Source organism: Achroia grisella, unplaced genomic scaffold, assembly GCF_030625045.1.
Source record: "Achroia grisella isolate CSIRO2021 unplaced genomic scaffold, CSIRO_AGI_Agris_v1 utg628, whole genome shotgun sequence".
Taxonomy (NCBI): domain Eukaryota; kingdom Metazoa; phylum Arthropoda; class Insecta; order Lepidoptera; family Pyralidae; genus Achroia; species Achroia grisella.
In genome coordinates this window covers 365391-386427 of record NW_026712968.1, presented here as the reverse complement: position 1 = coordinate 386427, position 21037 = coordinate 365391, and the positions used below count along the sequence as shown (strand labels likewise).

Genomic DNA, 21037 nt, shown 5'->3' with positions numbered 1-21037 from the left:
CTCCAAGGCAAGAATTAGCTGGAAAGATAAAGTAAGAAATGAAGAAGTACTACTACACAGGGTGAAAGCAAAAAGGCAGATATAGAATATGTTTGGGAAACTATTCTGCTACCAAAATGTTAGGGAAAGTACTTTATATATATATATAGGGAAAAATTAGTGTGAGCGTCAGTTTCGTACCTGTATGGTTCTGCGGATTTCTTGGGCTTCAGGGTCTCGAAGGTATCTTCGCTAGCTTTCCAGTTTCACAGTAGGTTTCACAGTTCTAATTTATTTTAATTCACAACACAATGCGCGCGCGCGTCAAGGCCGCTGTACGGTCCGTTTGTTACTAGTTAAGGGAGGGGAAGGAAAGACGCGGGAACAGAAAACTAACGGACTCTAATATAATAATCTGTGCTTACGATGGTATAGGGTAGATTTTGAACAGAATACTATAGAAAATAGATGAGGAAAAAAGTTAGGACACTTGGTATGCCACGATGAATTTATGAAAATTATTATCGAGGGAGGGGAAGCACATGGTACTACATCAAGCAAATTTGAGTTGATTTCTAAAGAGTCGTGTTGTATCAACATTTAAAGAGCATGTTGGAAGATCGTGGAAAGTGGCTAGAGCTGCACCGACAAGAGCGTGGCTCTTAAATTATGAATGAATGAATGAATGAATGAATGAATGACTGACCTGTTGCTGGCTTATATTATTAATTCTATAAATAGTAGTAAACAAAGTTTTTTGACTGTCTTACGGCTCAATTCTAATGTAGAGATAAAAAAAGTTTTAAGCTTCCATTATTAATTCTATTTCATTCGTTTCAGATACGCGTTCGAGAGGTTTTGCAGGATTTTAGAGAATTTCAAGGCTGCGTCCACGACAATGTTTAATGTGAGTATCTATTTCCACCAGTATTCCCCGACCTTTTTAGTACAATGCCTCGCTTTTAGCCTTTCTAAAATTCGTCATCTTATCTGTCTGCAGTCATATCTGAGAATATTCTTTTTTTATCCATATTATCTTTCACATAATATATTGATTAGGAAACGCCACTACTTATCCTTAATGTGGTTGTAACCATGAGTGGGCTGCATACACGAAATATCTCCTTTGGACTTTCCAACACCATATACTCTATCTAGAGGAAATAAAAACCATCGCTTCTAAGAATGTCCTTCAATTCTTATCCCTAACGGGTGAGGTATGAACTCTGAAAAAGGACAAGACAATAGATTTATGCAGATTGCAATCCTACAGGTCTTAGCGTCTGATAATATTCCAAAACCCAAGATAAAACATAAAAAACACACAATCCATCCATGTTCTTTGTCGTGGTAGGTGGAGATGTTTCCGGCGGCGTCGTGTGGGACGGGTGGCGGCGGTGGTGAGGGTGGCGAGCGTGGTGAGGGTGGCGAGCGTGGTGAGGGCGAGGCGCGGTGGCGGGCGGGCGGCGCGGCACGCAGCGGCTGCAGCACCAGCCAGCGACTGCGGCAGATGGCCGCGCGGACCTCGCCCGCGGACCGCACACACACACACACACACACACACACACACACACACACACACACACACACACAGATGGCCGCGCGGACCTCGCCCGCGGACCGTACGTACACACACACACACACACACACACACACACACACACACACACACACGGCTGCAGCACCAGCCAGCGACTGCGGCAGATGGCCGCGCGGACCTCGCCCGCGGACCGTACGTACACACACACACACACACACACACACACACACACACACACACACACACACACACACACACACACACACACACACACACACACACACACACACACACACCTCGCCCGCGGACCGTACGTACACACACACACACACACACACACACACACACACACACACACACACACACACACACACACACACACACACACACACACGGCTGCAGCACCAGCCAGCGACTGCGGCAGATGGCCGCGCGGACCTCGCCCGCGGACCGTACGTACACACACACACACACACACACACACACACACGGCTGCAGCACCAGCCAGCGACTGCGGCAGATGGCCGCGCGGACCTCGCCCGCGGACCGTACGTACACACACACACACACACACACACACACACACACACACGGCACACACACACACACACACACACACACACACACACACACACACACACACACACACACACACACCCCCCACGGCTGCAGCACCAGCCAGCGACTGCGGCAGATGGCCGCGCGGACCTCGCCCGCGGACCGTACGTACACACACACACACACACACACACACACACACACACACACACACACACACACACACACGGCACCACGGGGGCCACCAGCCAGCGACTGCCGCAGAAGCCCGCGCGGCACACCCCCGACACACACACACACACACACACACACACACACACACACACACACGCGCGCGCGCTGTGTCGCGTCTGCGGACCTCGCCCGCGGACCGTACGTACACACACACACACACACACACACACACACACACACACACACACACACACACACACACGGCTGCACACACACACACACACACACACACACACACACACACACACACACACACACACACACACACACACACACTGCGGCTGCAGCACCAGCCAGCGACTGCGGCAGATGGCCGCGCGGACCTCGCCCGCGGACCGTACGTACACACACACACACACACACACACACACACACACACAGACAGCTCTCACACTGAGGGGCGCGCGCAGGCGCCGGGTGTATGCGCGATGTCGTCGGCCGCACACCGTGTTTCGCAGCCTCTTATAGACGCGCCGCACGACGGCGGCGCCACCAGCGGAACTTACACCTAACAATATATTATATTATATTATATTTATTTCTAGGGTTGCGAGATTTATTCCTCGTGGCATGTAAACATTTGTATTCTTTAGAGTACAATATAAAGTGTACATACATATAAACTAATCAAAGCTTATGTGTACTAGACAATTGATATAAATTAACAAATACTTTGTTTTTGTAAATACATACATAACATACATAGGAAACGCCCAGAAAACCAGCACAAACCTCATCGAACAATTCAATTCAATTCAATTTATTTACAATTCAGACTCATGAATAAAAATGTGTACTGTACGCGGAATCAAAACCGCGACCATCGGAGTTAAAGCGGTATAGACTACGAGACCGTCTATTGTTATTACAAAATAAATAATACTAGTATTGTTTTGTGACAGTGGCGACGTGGGCGGGCTACAAGCATCGGTGTTCGTGTCGCACGCCACGTACGTTGTGCGCGCAGCAGCGGCGGCATCTGCTCAGGTCAGTGGCAATGGAATGAGGACTCTATTGAGACGCAGTTAGATTCGCATTTCGTCCTAAAGAAACGCTATATGCATTGTCTCACTCACGCTCACTCTCATTGGACTCCCGTGACAATGTAATTTGGACTCTGTTGTACCGTATTTAAATTAGCATTTGGTTTGTTTTGCGTACGCTATAGGCGGCGGCATCAGCTCAGTGGTTCCCGTCTCAATTGAAATTGGTCTTTATTGTCCCGCATTTAGACTCTACTTTGCGTGCGTAAGCTACATACTCAGCAGCTACAACATCTGCTTAGGTCAGTGGCTCCCGTGTCAATACAAATTGGACTCTATTATCCCGAGATACGAGACATATAGCGTCTATATAATAAAGTATTTTTTGCACTAATAAAACATTTATCAGTTTTCTTTACCCTGAAAATGAATTAAATAATCGTGTTTATATTTAGTAAACAATAAGTAATTACATACATAAACAATCACAAAAAAAAGATTCATTGTAATCCAACGCGACATATCGAGGCAGCGTACCCAAGATACCGGCAGCTTTTCGTCTTTGAATGGCCATACTTAGCCTCTGGGCAAAGTAGCTACCAGCTCTCAGGTCACAAGCAACTTCGATAAGCCGCGCTGAAATATTTGTCAAAAACAATTTGGCTTCCGGGCTGGGATCCGTTTATTAGGTATAATGGGATTGTTCTTGGCCTTACCTCATCTATCATAATAATTCATAATCCATCATTGGAATGTTAGGTAAACTTAAATTATGTAGTAAATAAAAAACAACTTTTAAAACCTTAATATAAAATTAAGTGTTCTAACATTTCATTTGTATGCTTGATTTCAGGTTATTTTATTCTAGAATATCATTCTTCGGTATCATGCAAGCAGTGAACGAGTTCACTCTGTCCAAACGGGGAACCGTACCTAGAACTGATAGTGAAAAGGTAAATATCATACAGGTACATATAAAATCGCTTGTCCAATCCTTAATAGTCAACGTTGAAATTCTAAAAATCAAGTCATTCTAATAATCACATCATGCGCTGACAATAGTCTGAGTGCACTAAGAATGAGTGCGTAGCGGTTTCTATGTCGATTATCGTATGCCTCACGTTATTGTGTAATTATTTATTTAAAATAACATCTATTCAAAATAGCAACAGAAATTCTTCTTGTTAAGTCTGCGTACCGAATGAGTGGTAGAATAAAAACATATGACTATTCAAAAGTGCTTGTATTAAATTTATTTGAATAAAGATGATTTCTATTTCTATTAATATTCATTTCAAGATCTTTGTTATCTGTACTTCACATATAAGATACTTGAATTATACTGATAATTTTAATTGCAGGCACCGCGCGATGTGATCCTGGAAGCAGAAGGTAGAGAACTGCAGCAGGGAGACGGCACTGGTGCCAAGTGAGTAACCCTATCATCACACACCATTTACTTATCATATATACCATAGACTATAAGCATATGGTCAGGTAACTCAACTGTTGTATGATTTTTAATAGATGATAATGAAGTGACCCAAAAATCCACATATAATTTAGTTCGTATTGTGTACCGTACAGTGAAATAATAGGTTTTGTGCTAGACTTCATAGTGCCTCTTCCCGAGATATCCTCTGAAATGGCTGAGCCGATTTTTATAAAAATAGTAATTTGTGTGTATTCAGTATATGTGAGAATAGGACGTTAAACATTTTTTAATTTTCTACCTATTAGAATGGTTGTCTACACATAATAAAAAATATAATATTTTTTTTGGGATTAATAAAATACAAACAACTTTAAATATTCGTCTTTCTATTTCCTTTCATCTCGATTTTTAAATAGTTGTATTTGGGACACTTGATACGGCACGATGATTTCATGAAACTTATTATTGAGGCGAAAATAAAAGGAAAGAGGGGGAGGGGAAGACCAAGGAATAGCTACATCAAACAAATTGAGGACAAAATGGGAGTCGTGTCGTATCAAGAATTAAAGAGCACGATGGAAGATCGCGTAAAGTGGCAAGAGCTGCACCGACAAGAGCGTAGCTCTTAAATTATGAATGAATGAATGAATATTATTTTATTTATATCATAAATCAGTTTTCCAGACTATAAGCAGACTTGTTGTTATTAAAAGTATTTTATACATATATAATTTCCTTCTTGTACATAAAATTCTTTATACATAAAATCCTTTCTCATCACTGCCCATCAACCGCTTTCTGTTCTTACCTAATGGTTAGCTGGTAGAGAATGCCATATGGCATTAAGCTCATCAAATAGTACAATTTTTAAATGTGCAATAAAGAATAAATAATAATTAGTCATTAGTCATCTAAATATATATAACACAAAGGTGACTGACATAGTGATCAATCAACACACAGCCCAAACCACTGGACGGATCGGGCTGAAATTTGGCATGCAGGTAGATGTTAGGACATAGCCAATCACTAAGAAAGGATTTTAATTAATTCTACCCCCAAAGGGATAAAGTAGGGGATGAAAGTTTGTATGAAACTTTGTCGATTTTAAACCGATCGGGCTGAGACTTTGCATGCATAAAGCTAATATGACGTAGGCATCCCCTAAGAAAGGAGTTTGATAAATTCCACCCCTAAGGGGATAAATTAACGCGAGCGAAGCCGCGGGCAAAAGCTAGTTTATTCATAAAACAATAATGTGATTGCACCATGTGCACCTTTATTTTTGTATTTGTGCATTAAGTTCTAATAAATAATAATTTATAGGCCCCCGGATACGCTGTCAAGAGAAGCGGAGGCGGATGCGGATGCTGGCGCGGACGGCAGTGAATACAGCGACTCAAATATCAACGCCGACCTTGATGACCGTAAGCTTCTGACAAACCATTCATTCCAATAAGATATAATAGGATAACATTTATTGCTGGCTGGAGAAAGTTAGTATATACATGTTATAAAGCAGAAGTACTAGGCAGTCTAATTACATATACTCTCGGAATTGACTCTGAAGTATAGAAAAATTATATTCTTAATTGTATATATAGCATAGCAAACATTTAGCTATAGCAAACACTCGAATCAATACTCCGATAGACTGTTGCTATTGAGTAAAATCAATATATGCATCATGACCTGACCATGACCTCCGGGCCGGGTCCTCACTGGTTACTGCAAATTGAATAAACACATGGCGAATTAGGCCTTAGCTTAAGAACAATCTGCAGATTTTGCCAAGTAGAAGAGGAAACGCTACTACACATCCAATGTGGTAGTAGCCTACTCGTGTATAAACGAAATATTTCCTTGGGAAATTATACTCTCCTATCTGATCCTGATACTATCCTATCCTAAGGAGATAAAAACTTAAATCGTAAACAGCACTACGGATATCACATACCGTGTACCTCATGCGTAGAGAGATGCCATGAGACAAATTTGTTACCATTCCATGGATTGGCAATAGCATGGCAATCTTGTGGCAGAGAGGGAAACTCCGAGCAGTTCACGGGACTTGTGACCTGAGTGTAGGTTTAAGGTGCCTCTTGCCGATGTAAACAACACTCACCGCTCGTGCTTCTCTCCCTGCCCACACAAATCAGGTAGGAGCCTGCCGGTGCAGCTTTAGATACACGTTCTAGTATAGAACTTACTGCAGTTCTAGGCAAGCTAAGACATTTTAGGAGATTGTAAAGAGATTGACTGGATATAAATTCATTATCTAGCTAATTTTCGTTAATTTGTTCATTAGTTCATGAATTAACAAAATATAAGCTATGTGGATCCTGTAATTTCATACATTCCATCTTTTTCAGTGACAGACTCTGACGCCAATTCCGGAACTGCATCTCTCGGTCTATCCACCTCCTCGTCCCTGGACTCCGCGTCGGAACTGCTCCTAGCCGCTGCAGCTGCAGTGGAGTCTGGCGGGTCTGAAGGTGAAGCAGCGCCAGGGGAGCTGTGCAGGACGGTGCGACACCTCATGAGGTCAATAGCCTCCATCGAGCGACTGATGGATCGAGTGCTGAAACATTGTGATGAGTGGCCCGCACCGCCCAATAGGAACGACCAGGAAGCAAGGTTGGTTTCTTTTTATTAGATGCTTGAATTTCTAAAAGGTATTTCATGTAAATGTCATGTAATGATGGCCTTGGTGGTCAAGCGGTTTAGCACACCGCTTTACTTCCGATAGTCGCGGATTCGATTTCTCGCACGGTTCAAACATTACGTATACGTATTCATGAGTATGATTGCTTGTATCGGTCTGGGTGTTCTCTATATATATTATGTAAGTATTTAAAAAAAAAATATCTAAGGATTTATATCAGTTGTCCAGTAGCCATAACACAAGATCTGCTTACCATGGGACTAGATAGCGTTGTGTTAATTGTCCAGGGTTATTTATTTATTAAATGTACACTTTCAAATATGCTACATTAATAGTAAAATAAAATTTGATGTTATTTCACTAACAGTACTAGTGAAATAACGCAAAGCACTGCAAATATCGACTATTTTTTGTATAGGAAACGCGTGGACATGGGCCTCTCAGAGGTGGACCGAAAGCTAATGGAGATGTATCAGCGATTACCAGAAGTCCATCGGCGACAGTTGCAAGTCTACCGGAAACAAAAGAAACTGTCCACGGTAACAATAATTTTTATTAAGTTTAGGTACTATTTTTATGGACGATAATTGTATTGCGCACCCGCCTGCGCTTATGGTTTACTCTGGCGGAGCATCAGTGGAGGATGATAAGATGAACATAAGGTCAGGTCAGTTAGCCCATCGCGACAAATTCACCAGGAATTTATCACGATGGTTTCCACGGGGACCTGGAGGTCAACCTGACATGGTACATTACTGTAGTCATGTCATGAGTACACATTACTAACAATTTTAGGTATTAAACTGCTTCATTTGTTTTATGTAATTGATATTGCAAAGAAATAAATAATCAGTCGACTTGATGGAAAATTTCAAACAATACCGATAGAATAGCATTTTGTCTGAGGCGTGTGGTGTGCAATGTGTTTTGAACATTATTCAATAGTAATGGTTGTGAACACATGTACTGGGTAGACATGTTTATTTCTGATATAAGCGTTATTTTGAGTCAACCTTATTTAAATTCTTATTATTTTTGGAATTTGTTGACGGCCCATTTGATGGTAATTGGGAGCTGTATATGTGAAGTTACAAATCATATCATTCTATAATATTCCTCATGCTTTGTTATTTTAAAAAACTAAGATGTTATGCCTTTGTACCCTGTGATTGTCACATATCATTATGTATTATTTCGTTATCAAAGCTGTTTTGTTATGATCGGTTTGTGTGGGCCCGGATACAATGCGCATTACGGTAATTGAACGTGACCACATCTTTCATATATATAACACTGCAGCTACTGTGAAACCATTAATAGCTGGCTTCAAAGTTACAAATCACGGTATCATTGTATAATGTTCCTCATGCTTTGTTATTTTGAAAAACTAAGATGTTATGCCAGGAGGACCCACACTTGTGCCCCGTCCGTACCGCCCCCGCCGAGCCGCGCCCTTTGTCCGTGTATATATAGTGTTTAAGTACTGCGGAGTCCAAGGTACCCACACACTGGCTGTGCCCCGTGACACCCCTTAAACGCAGTCATTATGCAGGTTATGTCGTTATCAAAGCTGTTTTGTCCGCTAGCGGAGAAATGTGTGCCGCCCCCTGCCGCGCCCTCTGTCCGCAGTACCACCTGCGGAGGTTCCAGGAGGTACCCACACACTACACTGTGCCCCGTCCGTACCGCCCCCGCCGCCCCCTGCCGCGCCCTCTGTCCGCAGTACCAGGTACCCACACACTACACTGTGCCCTGCGGAGGCGCGCCCCCTGCCGCGCCCTCTGTCCGCACACACTGCGGAGGTTCCAGGAAACAGTGTGAGATGCCCCCGCCCCCGCCGCCCCCTGCCGCGCCCTCTGTCCGCAGTACCACCTGCGGAGGTTCCAGGAGGTACCCACACACTACACTGTGCCCCGTCCGTACCGCCCCCGCCGCCCCCTGCCGCGCCCTCTGTCCGCAGTACCACCTGCGGAGGGTCCAGGAGGGACCCACACACTACACTGTGCCCCGTCCGTACCGCCCCCGCCGCCCCCTGCCGCGCCCTCTGTCCGCAGTACCACCTGCGGAGGTTCCAGGAGGTACCCACACACTACACTGTGCCCCGTCCGTACCGCCCCCGCCGCCCCCTGCCGCGCCCTCTGTCCGCAGTACCACCTGCGGAGGTTCCAGGAGGTACCCACACACTACACTGTGCCCCGTCCGTACCGCCCCCGCCGCCCCCAGCCGCGCCCACTGTCCGCAGTACCACCTGCGGAGGTCCTGGTGGTTCCCACACACTACACTGTGCCCCGTCCGTACCGCCCCCGCCGCCCCCTGCCGCGCCCTCTGTCCGCAGTACCACCTGCGGAGGTTCCAGGAGGTACCCACACACTACACTGTGCCCCGTCCGTACCGCCCCCGCCGCCCCCTGCCGCGCCCTCTGTCCGCAGTACCACCTGCGGACGTACCGCCCCCGCCGCCCCCTGCCGCGCCCTATGGTACCAAACTGCGGAGGTTTTTTAGGAGTTTAGTACCCACACACTGGACACTGTGCCCCGTCCGTACCGCCCCCGCCGCCCCCTGCCGCGCCCTGTCCGCAGTACCATGCGGAGGTTCAGGTCAGTTACCCACACAAATTGCCCCGTCCGTATGGCCCCCGCCGCCCCCTGCCAAATCCGGTCAGTACCACCTGCGGAGGTATTAAACCTTCAGTTTTATGTAATTGGTATTGTAAAGAAACACAGTCCACTTGATGTTCCGTACCGCCCCCGGTGCCCCCTGCCGCGCGCTTTGAACATTATTCAATGTAACACACTACACTGAACCAAACAGTACTGCCCCCCGCAGCAGTCTTCCGCATTTCACGCGGATTTTCCAGGAGGTACCCACACACTTATTATTTTTATGTCCGTACCGCCCCCGCCGCCCCCCCGCCGCGCCCTCTGTCCGCAGTACCACCTGCATTGTATAAGGTTCCCACACACTACATTTGCCCCGTCCCGCCCCCTGCCGCGTCCTCATTTCATTATGTACCACCTGCGGAGGTTCCAGGAGGTACCCACACACTACACTGTGCCCCGCCCCCTCCGCCCTCATGGGCGCCCACCGCCCCCACGCCGCCCCCCGTACCGTGCCGCGCCCTCCGTCCGCAGTACCACCTGCGGAGGTTCCAGGAGGTACCCACACACTACACTGTGCCCCGTCCGTACCGCCCCCGCCGCCCCCTGCCGCGCCCTCTGTCCGCAGTACCACCTGCGGAGGTTCCAGGAGGTACCCACACACTACACTGTGCCCCGTCCGTACCGCCCCCGCCGCCCCCTGCCGCGCCCTCTGTCCGCAGTACCACCTGCGGAGGTTCCAGGAGGTACCCACACACTACACTGTGCCCCGTCCGTACCGCCCCCGCCGCCCCCTGCCGCGCCCTCTGTCCGCAGTACCACCTGCGGAGGTTCCAGGAGGTACCCACACACTACACTGTGCCCCGTCCGTACCGCCCCCGCCGCCCCCTGCCGCGCCCTCTGTCCGCAGTACCACCTGCGGAGGTTCCAGGAGGTACCCACACACTACACTGTGCCCCGTCCGTACCGCCCCCGCCGCCCCCTGCCGCGCCCTCTGTCCGCAGTACCACCTGCGGAGGTTCCAGGAGGTACCCACACACTACACTGTGCCCCGTCCGTACCGCTCCCGCCGCCGATATACAACTTCTGTCTAGTCTAGAAATATCTAAACTGCGACGAAACTAAATAAAAATCATACTGGCTCATCCTCACTTCCAGAAGCCGCTATCGTATCTGGAATTGAAGATGAGGAAAAATGGAGTGTGATATTCATGTATTTATTGAACGTACAGGTACGCCGCAAAGTGATGCACATGAGAGATCAGCAGTTGTATTACCACCAGTTGAGAATGTGGCTGGAAGACCAGCTTCGTCAGGAGCGGGAGAGGTCAGTACAATCATTTATATAAAAATTTATAAAATGCCAATTGAGAATTTACAAGTTTATATCAATTAATGTATGTAGCCATACAGGAAGTTAGGGATTGTAATTAAGTATTTTGATGTTCTTATGTGATATATCATACATTATATTTTTTGCCAAGATATGAATAAATGTTTGCAATCTATACTAATAATATAAAGAAGAAATATATATTTGAAAAAATGACAAAGTAACTAAAAAAATTATTGACCTATTTAAAGGTTTTATATATTCTTTGTTCTACTTAGCTGTATAGCACATAACTGCCTGCGTAGAATACAACCTAAGTTACCTTTATATAGTGAAACAATACGCTCATACTGTCTCTAATAACAATTATTACTGTATCTAGTACTAGATACAGTAATGATAAGTTGTATTCTACGCAGGCAGTTATGTGCTATACAGCTATTTTGTAGTCCCGTAATGCTTGAAATATAAATTAACACTATGTTTCTTTGATATGTTAGCTAGATTTGAACTTACGATCTTTATAGTCGTAGCCTATAGCCTAGTAAATCGTAGACCATGACGCTCTAACTCTTATTATATATTTAAGTGCTGTGTTGTCTAATTAAATTATAATATTTGTGAAATTTCATTATTACAGTTTACCAGAAAACAACGTAACGTTAGTAGAAGATGTACGTCGCAAGAGATATGTTCCCAACCCGAAACTGCCTCGTCTCAGCACCGTAACCAAACGAAAACTTAAACCACAGTCGCCGTTCACGAAACCACGCAAAAGAATAGAAATGATAAAATTAGATACCGCCACTGAAAATCAAATACTCGCTGAGATAAAAGCAGATTATGAAAAATTAGAAGCTGAACCTCCAGAAGCGTTTTCATTGGAGAGGGAAGATAATATAAGCGATACAGAAACAATTGTAGGTGAGAAAGAGACAGATATGTGTAAAGACATGAAAGAATGTCTCGCCAAATTCGCTAATTTCGCTTTAACCAGCGATAATGCAGAAAGTGATAATAAGTATCCGGAATCTGTTAGTCCCCCCTTGCAGGAGACCTCTCCGACGAACTCTGAACCCTTACCTGTATATACTCCCAAACCAAGTCAACGATTATTGACAGTTAACAAATTCCTACAACGTAATGACTTTAAAACTGAGAACATAGATTTTCAAACACAAGTAGCACCTGAAATCAATATCCCATTAAACGCCCGACGGACGCCTGTATTAATTAAAGAAGAAAGTGAGAAAGAAATTAAGATAGACAATCAAGAAATCGATAATAAGGACCCTAATATATATAAGTATGTAACATTTGGACTCGAAATCAAGAAAGCTATGGAGGAATGTCAGAATATTATAAATTCATATAACAGTATAAATAAGGATAAAGAGAAAGATGAAAGTTCATTATCATTAGAACAAATCTGTGAAGTAATGATGAATTTAGACAAGAATTCAGCGGAGTTTCTAGAAAAAATTGATTCCGATGAACCCATAGATCTTAACGTAGCTAATACTAAATTAGCCGAATTCGTTGAAAACATGCCACAAATATTAGCAAATATGCCTGAAATTGCCACCAAGTTGACTGAATTTGCTAATGCCTCATTTGAACTGCCAGAATTTGCATCTATAATGAATTCATTGCCAGATGTAAATAACGAAGCTCAATTAACTCCGGAGACTTTAAAGCAAATAAGAGAATTAAAGTTAAATAAAAATAGAGATAGTATTAAAGTAACTAAAAATACGGCTAAAAGAAAAACGAATAGAAGAAAAAATGACGAATTTATAGGCACAATGACTTTTGAATTAGACACACAAGACATTTCAGATTTATTAAAAGACGAAAAAGAGTTACAGAATTTAATGAAAAATAAATCGAATAACAAAGAAGACTTTAATGATCTATTATTCTCTATATCTGCTCAAGTTGTTATTAATAAAGTATTTGAATATTTAAAACAGAATAAGAGTCCTGTTTTAGCTAAATGCTTGGAAGAGGACGGTGATATTTTCGCATTACCCAAAAATAGTATAAATTCAGAAATGTATTCAAAAGCGTCTACTTTATTTGACAATTCAGTGAAAGATGCTTTGTGTATGGACGAACTGAGGGAGTTAGTGAGGACTAGGTTCGATTCTTGGAAACATTACGTAGCTACAAAGTTTAAGAGTATACCTATTGAGTTACTCGAAAACGAAATAGAAGCCATGTTAGATAAATTTTATAGTTACATTCAAGATTTAGCAGGTAAACAATGCGCTAACGAAACAGACAAAATTATAGAAAAAATTGACGAATTAAAAAAGAATAAAGATCTCAAAGACACTGATAATGAAAATAGTTCATCAAAGGAATCATTACAACAAATCACTAAGATAATAAGCACATCAGCTGGCAACACTTTTGATTTACTAATCATGAAATTGTCTAACATGCCCCGTGAGAAAAGGTCGACGGTTAAAGGTTTAAAATTTGAATACACTGATGTTATAAAACGATGTTCTGAATCCCAACAATTAGTCACTTGGATATTACTAGACCCTGAAATAGCCACTAACGTTATACAAGATCTTACAGGCTTGCCTGTAAAAAAGACTGAAAACCTACCAGATTTTAGTACTGTATCTTATGACAAGAAAAGAGACTATTTCCTTGAAAGACTAAGAGAAATGAATAGGTTTTATATGGAAACGTTACCTAAGAAAGCTTTAAGTGGTGATGAGTGGTTAGTAATGCTGTATAGATTAGAACAACTGGAGGTGAAGTTACAAGAGGCATTATATAAATACACACCACCAACAAAATGTGTTCAAAACCAAACGAACGCCAGCGAAGGCGAAATATTAGCTGCTAAAGGCCTCAGTAAGATTATAGGCAAGTGTAGTAGTAGAGTAGTAAAGAAACCAGAAGCAAAACCTGTCAAGAAGGACGAGAAAGAGAAGGAGAAAGAAGAAGACGATAAGAAATCAAAGAACGATGCGTTACTAGCGAAATGCGAAGCCATATTGACATCAAAAGGAGAGAAGTCCTTACTGGACAGTTTCTATACTATCAAATCATATATAACTCAAGGTATACCCGTCCCTGAGACTTACAAGAAGCACGTCATATCGATATGTTCAAGTATTGATGCGAAATTTTTAGACGAAGACATTGAAGAGACATTGAAAGGGGAAGACGGTGATAATAAAGATAAATTATCACTAATTGGTTCACAGAATCCTGAAATGTTAGCTAAATACTCTGCTCAAGCGTTGAAGAACGCGAAGCAAACGTTAAACGCAGTAGCTTTTAAGAATATGGTTAAAAATGGACAGAGTAAATCAGAGAGTGATGCCTGTGATACGCCTAAATCGGATTGTAAATGGACAAATGATTGTGTATGTAGTTCTTGCAAGGATACAGACTCAAATTCTGTGTGCATTGGGGATATAGTGAAACAGTGTTATGATAAAGGCAAGAGTGGGTTGGAAGAGAAGAAGAAGGAGGTGAAACCCAAACTGGTGATGAAGCAGAATAAGCCCCAAGTCAAGTGTGAGAATGCGAGCCATCAGCAGCATGTTTGCAAAGGTATGAATGAAATAATAATAATAACAATCCTATAGGACAATTCACACAACGCCATCTAGTCCCAAACTAAGCAGACCATGCGTAGGTAGTAAAAAACTGATAGAATTATCTTAAATACATTTTATTCGTAAATAATATAGTGTACATTGAAATCATCCAGAACTATATAAACAATCACATGAATATCAATGTTTGTACCATGAAAGGAATTGAACTCGTGACTATTGGAAGTAATGTTATACAGTAATGCGGTATTTCCCAGTTAGTGGTACGCGTACCCTCAGGGGTATGTGAAGTTGCATCAAGGGGTACATGCGGCTATCAGTAAAACAAGCATACACACACACTCACATACTTTCACATTCATAATATTAGTGTGATTGCTACAATAAGGGGTACGCAAGGTTTGAGGTCTTTTCTGAAGTGGTACGCAGGAATAACTAATTGGGAACCACTGCAATGTAAAGTGTATACTGAAACAAAACTCAGGTCGAATATTAACAAAAGTGAACCATTCATACTAAGAAACAAAGTTAAATTTTAAATACGTAACCTATATATAGTAATGTTATAAATGCGACATTTACAGAAATAGAAGTAGAAAATAATAATCTTAATATAATATTCAAATATTCAATTTTTACTACTTATTCGAATATAAAGAATGAGCAAATACCTTGTGTTTCTCTTTTAAGTAAATATTCACATTGTCTTGTTAATACTTATTTACCATGAACGATTGTTTACCATTATGACATATTGAATGACATATTGTAATTTAAATAATGTAAATTAAATATTGTAATGGGTGAAAACTGTGATTGGTACTTTATTTATTTATGCTGTAAATAATATAAATGACTTTTAAACAGTCATGCTCGCTATAAAGTGTTGTTGGTGGGCCGGGTCGATGTGCTCCCTCTAATATGGTTGAGTGCAATGATGGCTGGCTCATCCGTAACGTTGTTAACTTGTGGGGACTGGTCTGTTCAGTCCATCTTAGTCTCTGAATTTAAATGAAATAGTATTATTATAAATATGTACAACATTAAAAAAATAAAATACGAGCTGAGTTTCTTGTCAGTTCTCATCTCGAGATCATTCCGAACTGACGGTAGATTTGACATATCATAGTAGTCTGTAATAGACCTACATGAATAAAGATATTTTGAATTTGAATTTGAATTGAATTAGAATTAAATAAGAACTATTTCCAACAGTGGGCCACTCCCCCACCAGCAATAGTGGATGTCAACGCGAAGGTTTTCACTTTCCATCAGGTGGGCTTGTTTGTTATATCAGTTATATAAAAATAAAAAATTCCGTCTAGTAGACTTTGTAGAAATCAGTCTGCGTGGGTATGGTCCTCGAGCCAGGAACAGATTCTGATGACCAACTTTCTTTCCCCCGACCAATTCGAACGGTGATCGAGATTACGACGGCCTAAGCCGAGGATCGAACCCCTAGCGGTGCGAGGGCACCTCCCGCCTGACGGATACGACTTTAGTCTAAGAGAGTTGTCCTTAAGCCACTCCATAAGTCCTTTCTTTAGTTTGCAGTGCCATCTGCACTCACCCCGTATCGTCCGGTGAAGCTGTAAAGGTGTCAGTTTACTAGTCTTCATAGAACAACAATGTTAATAAAATTAAATGTTTTGAGGAAGTGTTTGACGAAATTTGACTCTGGCTCGTACACTAGTACCTCAGTCTCAACTATTACGTCCCAATCAGCTTGCTCTGTCAGCTGTGTTTTAGTTGTAGAGTGTAGATAAAGCAGTCAAATTACAGGATATGGAGACTTACAATATAGTCATCAAGAATGGTTACTAACTTACTTTCACGGCTATCACATTAGTACCATTCGTATAATGTATATAGGCGACAGTTACCACTCACCATCAGGTAGTACGGCAGTGATTTGATATTCCAAACACATAAAATTAAAAAGTTTTTTTTGCTTTATGTCCAACAGTAGGCCACTCTCCAACCCGCAACGGTGGATGCGCAGGCGACGGTGCCACCGATCAGCCTTGCACGTGCTGTTACTGCACCGTGTTTGGACATGCGGTGAGTCTTCCTTATTTAGTTAATAAATGTAGAAAATAACAAAGGGGACAAGATCCCAACCTGTGGCACACCAGCCAACAAATAGCACAATCCGATATTTCACTATTAACTCGGACAGTATTAAGAAAGATAGTTCTGGTAAATCGTAGGTTCCAGTGCTATCGGTGTCTCCTGGCCCCAGCGACTTGCTTCACAACAATGGCAGAAACACAATGAACTTGAACACACTAGAGTGATGCGGTGGATTAAAACGTTTATTAATTATCACAAATAACACAAAAAAACTTGATCTTATGCGAGATCAAGGCGGGAATTCAGTGTCAACTTTAGCGTTCAATTTAACAGTCCTTACCCCCGATATAAGTGGTGGTCGATGGGCGTCATGTGATAACGTAATGTCCATGGTACTGTTCATGTATGTAGGCTACAGTTACCACTTACCATTAAGTGGGCCATTAGCCAGTTTTACATTGCCTTGAAATTAAAAAAAAAACTAATTAGTCTTATTTATAAGAAAATAAAATTCTATTTACAGCCACCCCTTACTACCCCAGTACCAAGGAATTTCAATGAAACTCGAGAAAGACTGCGCTCAATACTCAACAAGAAAAAGCAACAATGTAAGACAAATGTAAGTATACGCATATTTATTTGTACTCGCTACCCGCGCCAGTTAGCACGGGTGTACAACTGTACATGTATGATACATATAAACCTTCCTCTTGAATCACTCTATCTATTGCTAAAACTGCTTTTAATATTTTAAAAGGTCAGCGCACAGACAGCGGAAATATCTTCATTTTATATTATGTACAGATTATCATCTATGTAAATATTAATATGTCAAGCAAAAACTCTGTACCCCTTGTTACGAAAATTACTTGGACGGAGGCATGACACACACTTTCGCACCCCTATAGTTTATATAGAGAAAGAGTGCATAATAACATTTTTTTTAATTATTCATTAAAAAATACAGCAACTTTATTAGAAAAACATTACATACTACCGTGTATTTGACACACACACGCATATATACTCTTTTGTTTATTGTCTGTAAAGTCTGTGGTCAAATTCAGAATACAATAATATTATTTATTGTATGAAAAAAATATTGTCTGTCCAGGGTGAACAGGAGACCCCAGAGAAGAAACAAGCGGCTGTACAGACTCAACCAGTGGAGCAGGTCAAACAGAGCAAGCTTCCTCAGCCCACGCCCAAACCGCCTGTATGATTTTATTTTCAATTGACTTCCAAAAATGTTAGTTATGAGAGAGAGTTCAGTCTCTCATAACTTTCTACTTGAATCAATGTGTAATTTATATAATCAATGTTAAGCCACCATCAAGTATATTTATTCATTTATTTAAACTTTAATCCACATAATTTTAAAGTATATATGGCGGACACCATGCGTCATTATCTACCAGTCAACCATGAGTGGTGCAGATAATAATTGTCGGCGGTGCAAATATAAATGTATCTGCATTTTCTGAAGGTTGACTTGTAGAGAATGCCTATAGCATTAAGTCCGCATTTTGTACCAAAATTTATTGGGCAATAAAGCTTAAATAAATATAGGTATTTTGATTTTATTCAGGCTTTACCAAAGACTCTCCCGCCGAATTTGACAACTGCCCAAGCGCAACAGAAGCGGCAGAGCATAGACAACCAGCAGAAACAACTGACAGAGAAGATGGCCAAGATGGTGGTCACTGAGAAACCAGACAACAAACCCAAGGTAAAAAATTACTGCCACAAGTCGGCGGTCTAGCGGTTCAGTACACTGCTTTACTTTCGATAGTCGCAGGTTCCTTTCCTCGCACGATACAAACATTTGTATTCTAGCGGTTTAGCACACCACTTTATTTCCAATGGTCGCGGGTTCGATTCCTCGCACGATGTAAACTTTTGTGTTGATTAGTATGATTTTTTGTATCGGTCTGGGTGTTTTCTATGTATAATATTAAATATGTATATCAGTTGTCCCAAGCTAAGGGACTAGATAGCAGTGTGCTGATTATCAAAGGTTATTTATTTATACACACAAACTTTGACGTTTATTATATTAGTAAAGATTCAAATAATTATAAATGTGATAATATTGTCTTACAGACGCTCCAAAGTACAGCACCGGTACAAGTGAATGTGCCACCCGCTGTGAAAACGGAGAATAAAGCCAACCAACCGACAGTGGAACAAATACGTCTGCAGGCAAGTTTCAAATAAAGTTATTTTTTCATTCCAGTCATAAATTTTATTGCTAACGTCCAGTTTTCAAATTCAAATTCAAAACGTCTTTATTCATGTAGGTCTATTACAGACTTATCATTTGTCAAATCTACCGTTAGTTCGCAGTGATTTTGAGATGAGATGAACTGACAAACATAATATTTACATACACTTGTATCAATGGCAAAGAATCCACAGGCTTAACTGGCCACCTGTTAGGATAAATATCTCTTCTAATATTACAGTATTAAGAATAAAAAATATATATAAATTATTTCAATTATATTTTCAGCAAATAAAACAACAACAACAGCAGCAGATGCAACAACAAATGCAACAGCAACAACAAAACGCGCAACAACAACAGAAAAAACCAGAGCCGATTTACGACTTACCGATACACAAGAAGCCGACACTGACGCCACAACAACAACAACAAATTAGAGATCAACAGGTTAGAATTAATTTACAACAGAAGAAAGAGCCGATATATGATTTGCCTGTACACAACAAGCCGACCCTGACCGCGGAACAACAACAGCTCATCAAAATAAAACAACAACAGGTGAGAATCTTTTACAATACTACCACAACAATAAATTAATAATTTTACAATAGTAACTTGCTGAAATAACTTGTTTGAATAAGGATTATTTAGTTTCTTAAACGGTGTTTGAAATTCAAAAGTGTTACAAGAAATGCATCCGTTATTTTCTTAATTAACAGTTACAACAACAGCAGCAGTTACAACAACAACAGCAATTACAACAACAACAACAATTGCAACAACAACAACAGTTGCAGCAACAACAACAGTTGCAGCAGCAACAACAGTTGCAGCAGCAGCAACAATTGCAGCAACAACAACAATTGCAACAACAACAACAGTTACAACAACAACAACAGTTGCAGCAACAACAAAGACAGAGCAGACAGCAACAACAAAGAACTGCTATGTCGCTGTCCAGTAGAGAATCCAGTGTTTATTCGACGTCCTCAGGTTGTTCAGGGTAAGTCAGATTTGATATTTTCATCCCTCATCTGTTTGGAAAGTGTCTGCACTCTTACCTTAATTTAAATATAAAGTTATAGTATTGAATTTTATTATTAAAAAAATCTTATATATAAGCAGTTTTGAATAGTTATTATACTTATTTTTTTAATCTATCATTTATTTGGAAATCTGTCGTATCACAAGAAACTCTTTTAAATAATTGTTGTAACTTTACATTTTCAAGTTAAAATGTGTGAATACAAACTACCAAATCCTATTTAACTATTATAATTATTATTTCTATCTGTATAGTTAATATGTATAATTTTAAACAATACTATTTTGCATGCCACTACTATGGCAAAACACATGATACTAAGTTTTAATTACCATCTTTTATACTGTGTTTTTTAAGCAAATAAATTATTATTATTATAAATAGCACTAATTCATTAGAGTCAAAATCTTAAATACACACCTAATGTGTTGAGTAACTAAATAAGAGTAAATCAGTTGTAATGATTATATCAGACCAGTCACTACAAGCAGCACTCGTTCACGATAATGACGGATGAGTCAGCAATCACTGTGCTCGACCATTTTTAGGGACCCAATGACTAGACTCACCAGGCCACCACTACTGTTCTACGTTCTTTTACGAAATTGTAATGGCAAATAAGCTTACGGTCCACCTGATGGTAAATGGTAACCGTCGATTGTAAATAATAATAATAATAAACCAGGACAAATCACACAACGCCATCTAGTCCCAAGTTAAGCAGAGCTTGTGTTATGGGTACCACATAATTGTTTGGAATATTTGAATATATTTTTTACAT

At 41.3% G+C, this 21037-nt stretch overlaps 1 protein-coding gene across 1 annotated transcript in view; it reads left to right on the top strand.

Annotated features, from left to right (window-relative positions):
• The window catches only part of LOC131849006 (uncharacterized), a 53894-nt gene that overhangs the window by 10693 nt on the left and 22164 nt on the right, over positions 1-21037 (top strand). Inside the window, exons 12-30 of the mRNA XM_059198977.1 lie at positions 820-886; positions 1421-1517; positions 3214-3298; positions 4148-4247; positions 4656-4723; positions 6056-6156; positions 7102-7366; positions 7813-7953; positions 9204-9241; positions 10446-10549; positions 11224-11318; positions 11965-14906; positions 16878-16972; positions 17508-17603; positions 18099-18200; positions 18573-18713; positions 19088-19186; positions 19497-19769; positions 19931-20214. Coding sequence (XP_059054960.1) covers positions 820-886; positions 1421-1517; positions 3214-3298; positions 4148-4247; positions 4656-4723; positions 6056-6156; positions 7102-7366; positions 7813-7953; positions 9204-9241; positions 10446-10549; positions 11224-11318; positions 11965-14906; positions 16878-16972; positions 17508-17603; positions 18099-18200; positions 18573-18713; positions 19088-19186; positions 19497-19769; positions 19931-20214 — 5193 coding nt within the window. The remainder of the gene's footprint in view (positions 1-819; positions 887-1420; positions 1518-3213; positions 3299-4147; positions 4248-4655; positions 4724-6055; positions 6157-7101; positions 7367-7812; positions 7954-9203; positions 9242-10445; positions 10550-11223; positions 11319-11964; positions 14907-16877; positions 16973-17507; positions 17604-18098; positions 18201-18572; positions 18714-19087; positions 19187-19496; positions 19770-19930; positions 20215-21037) is intronic.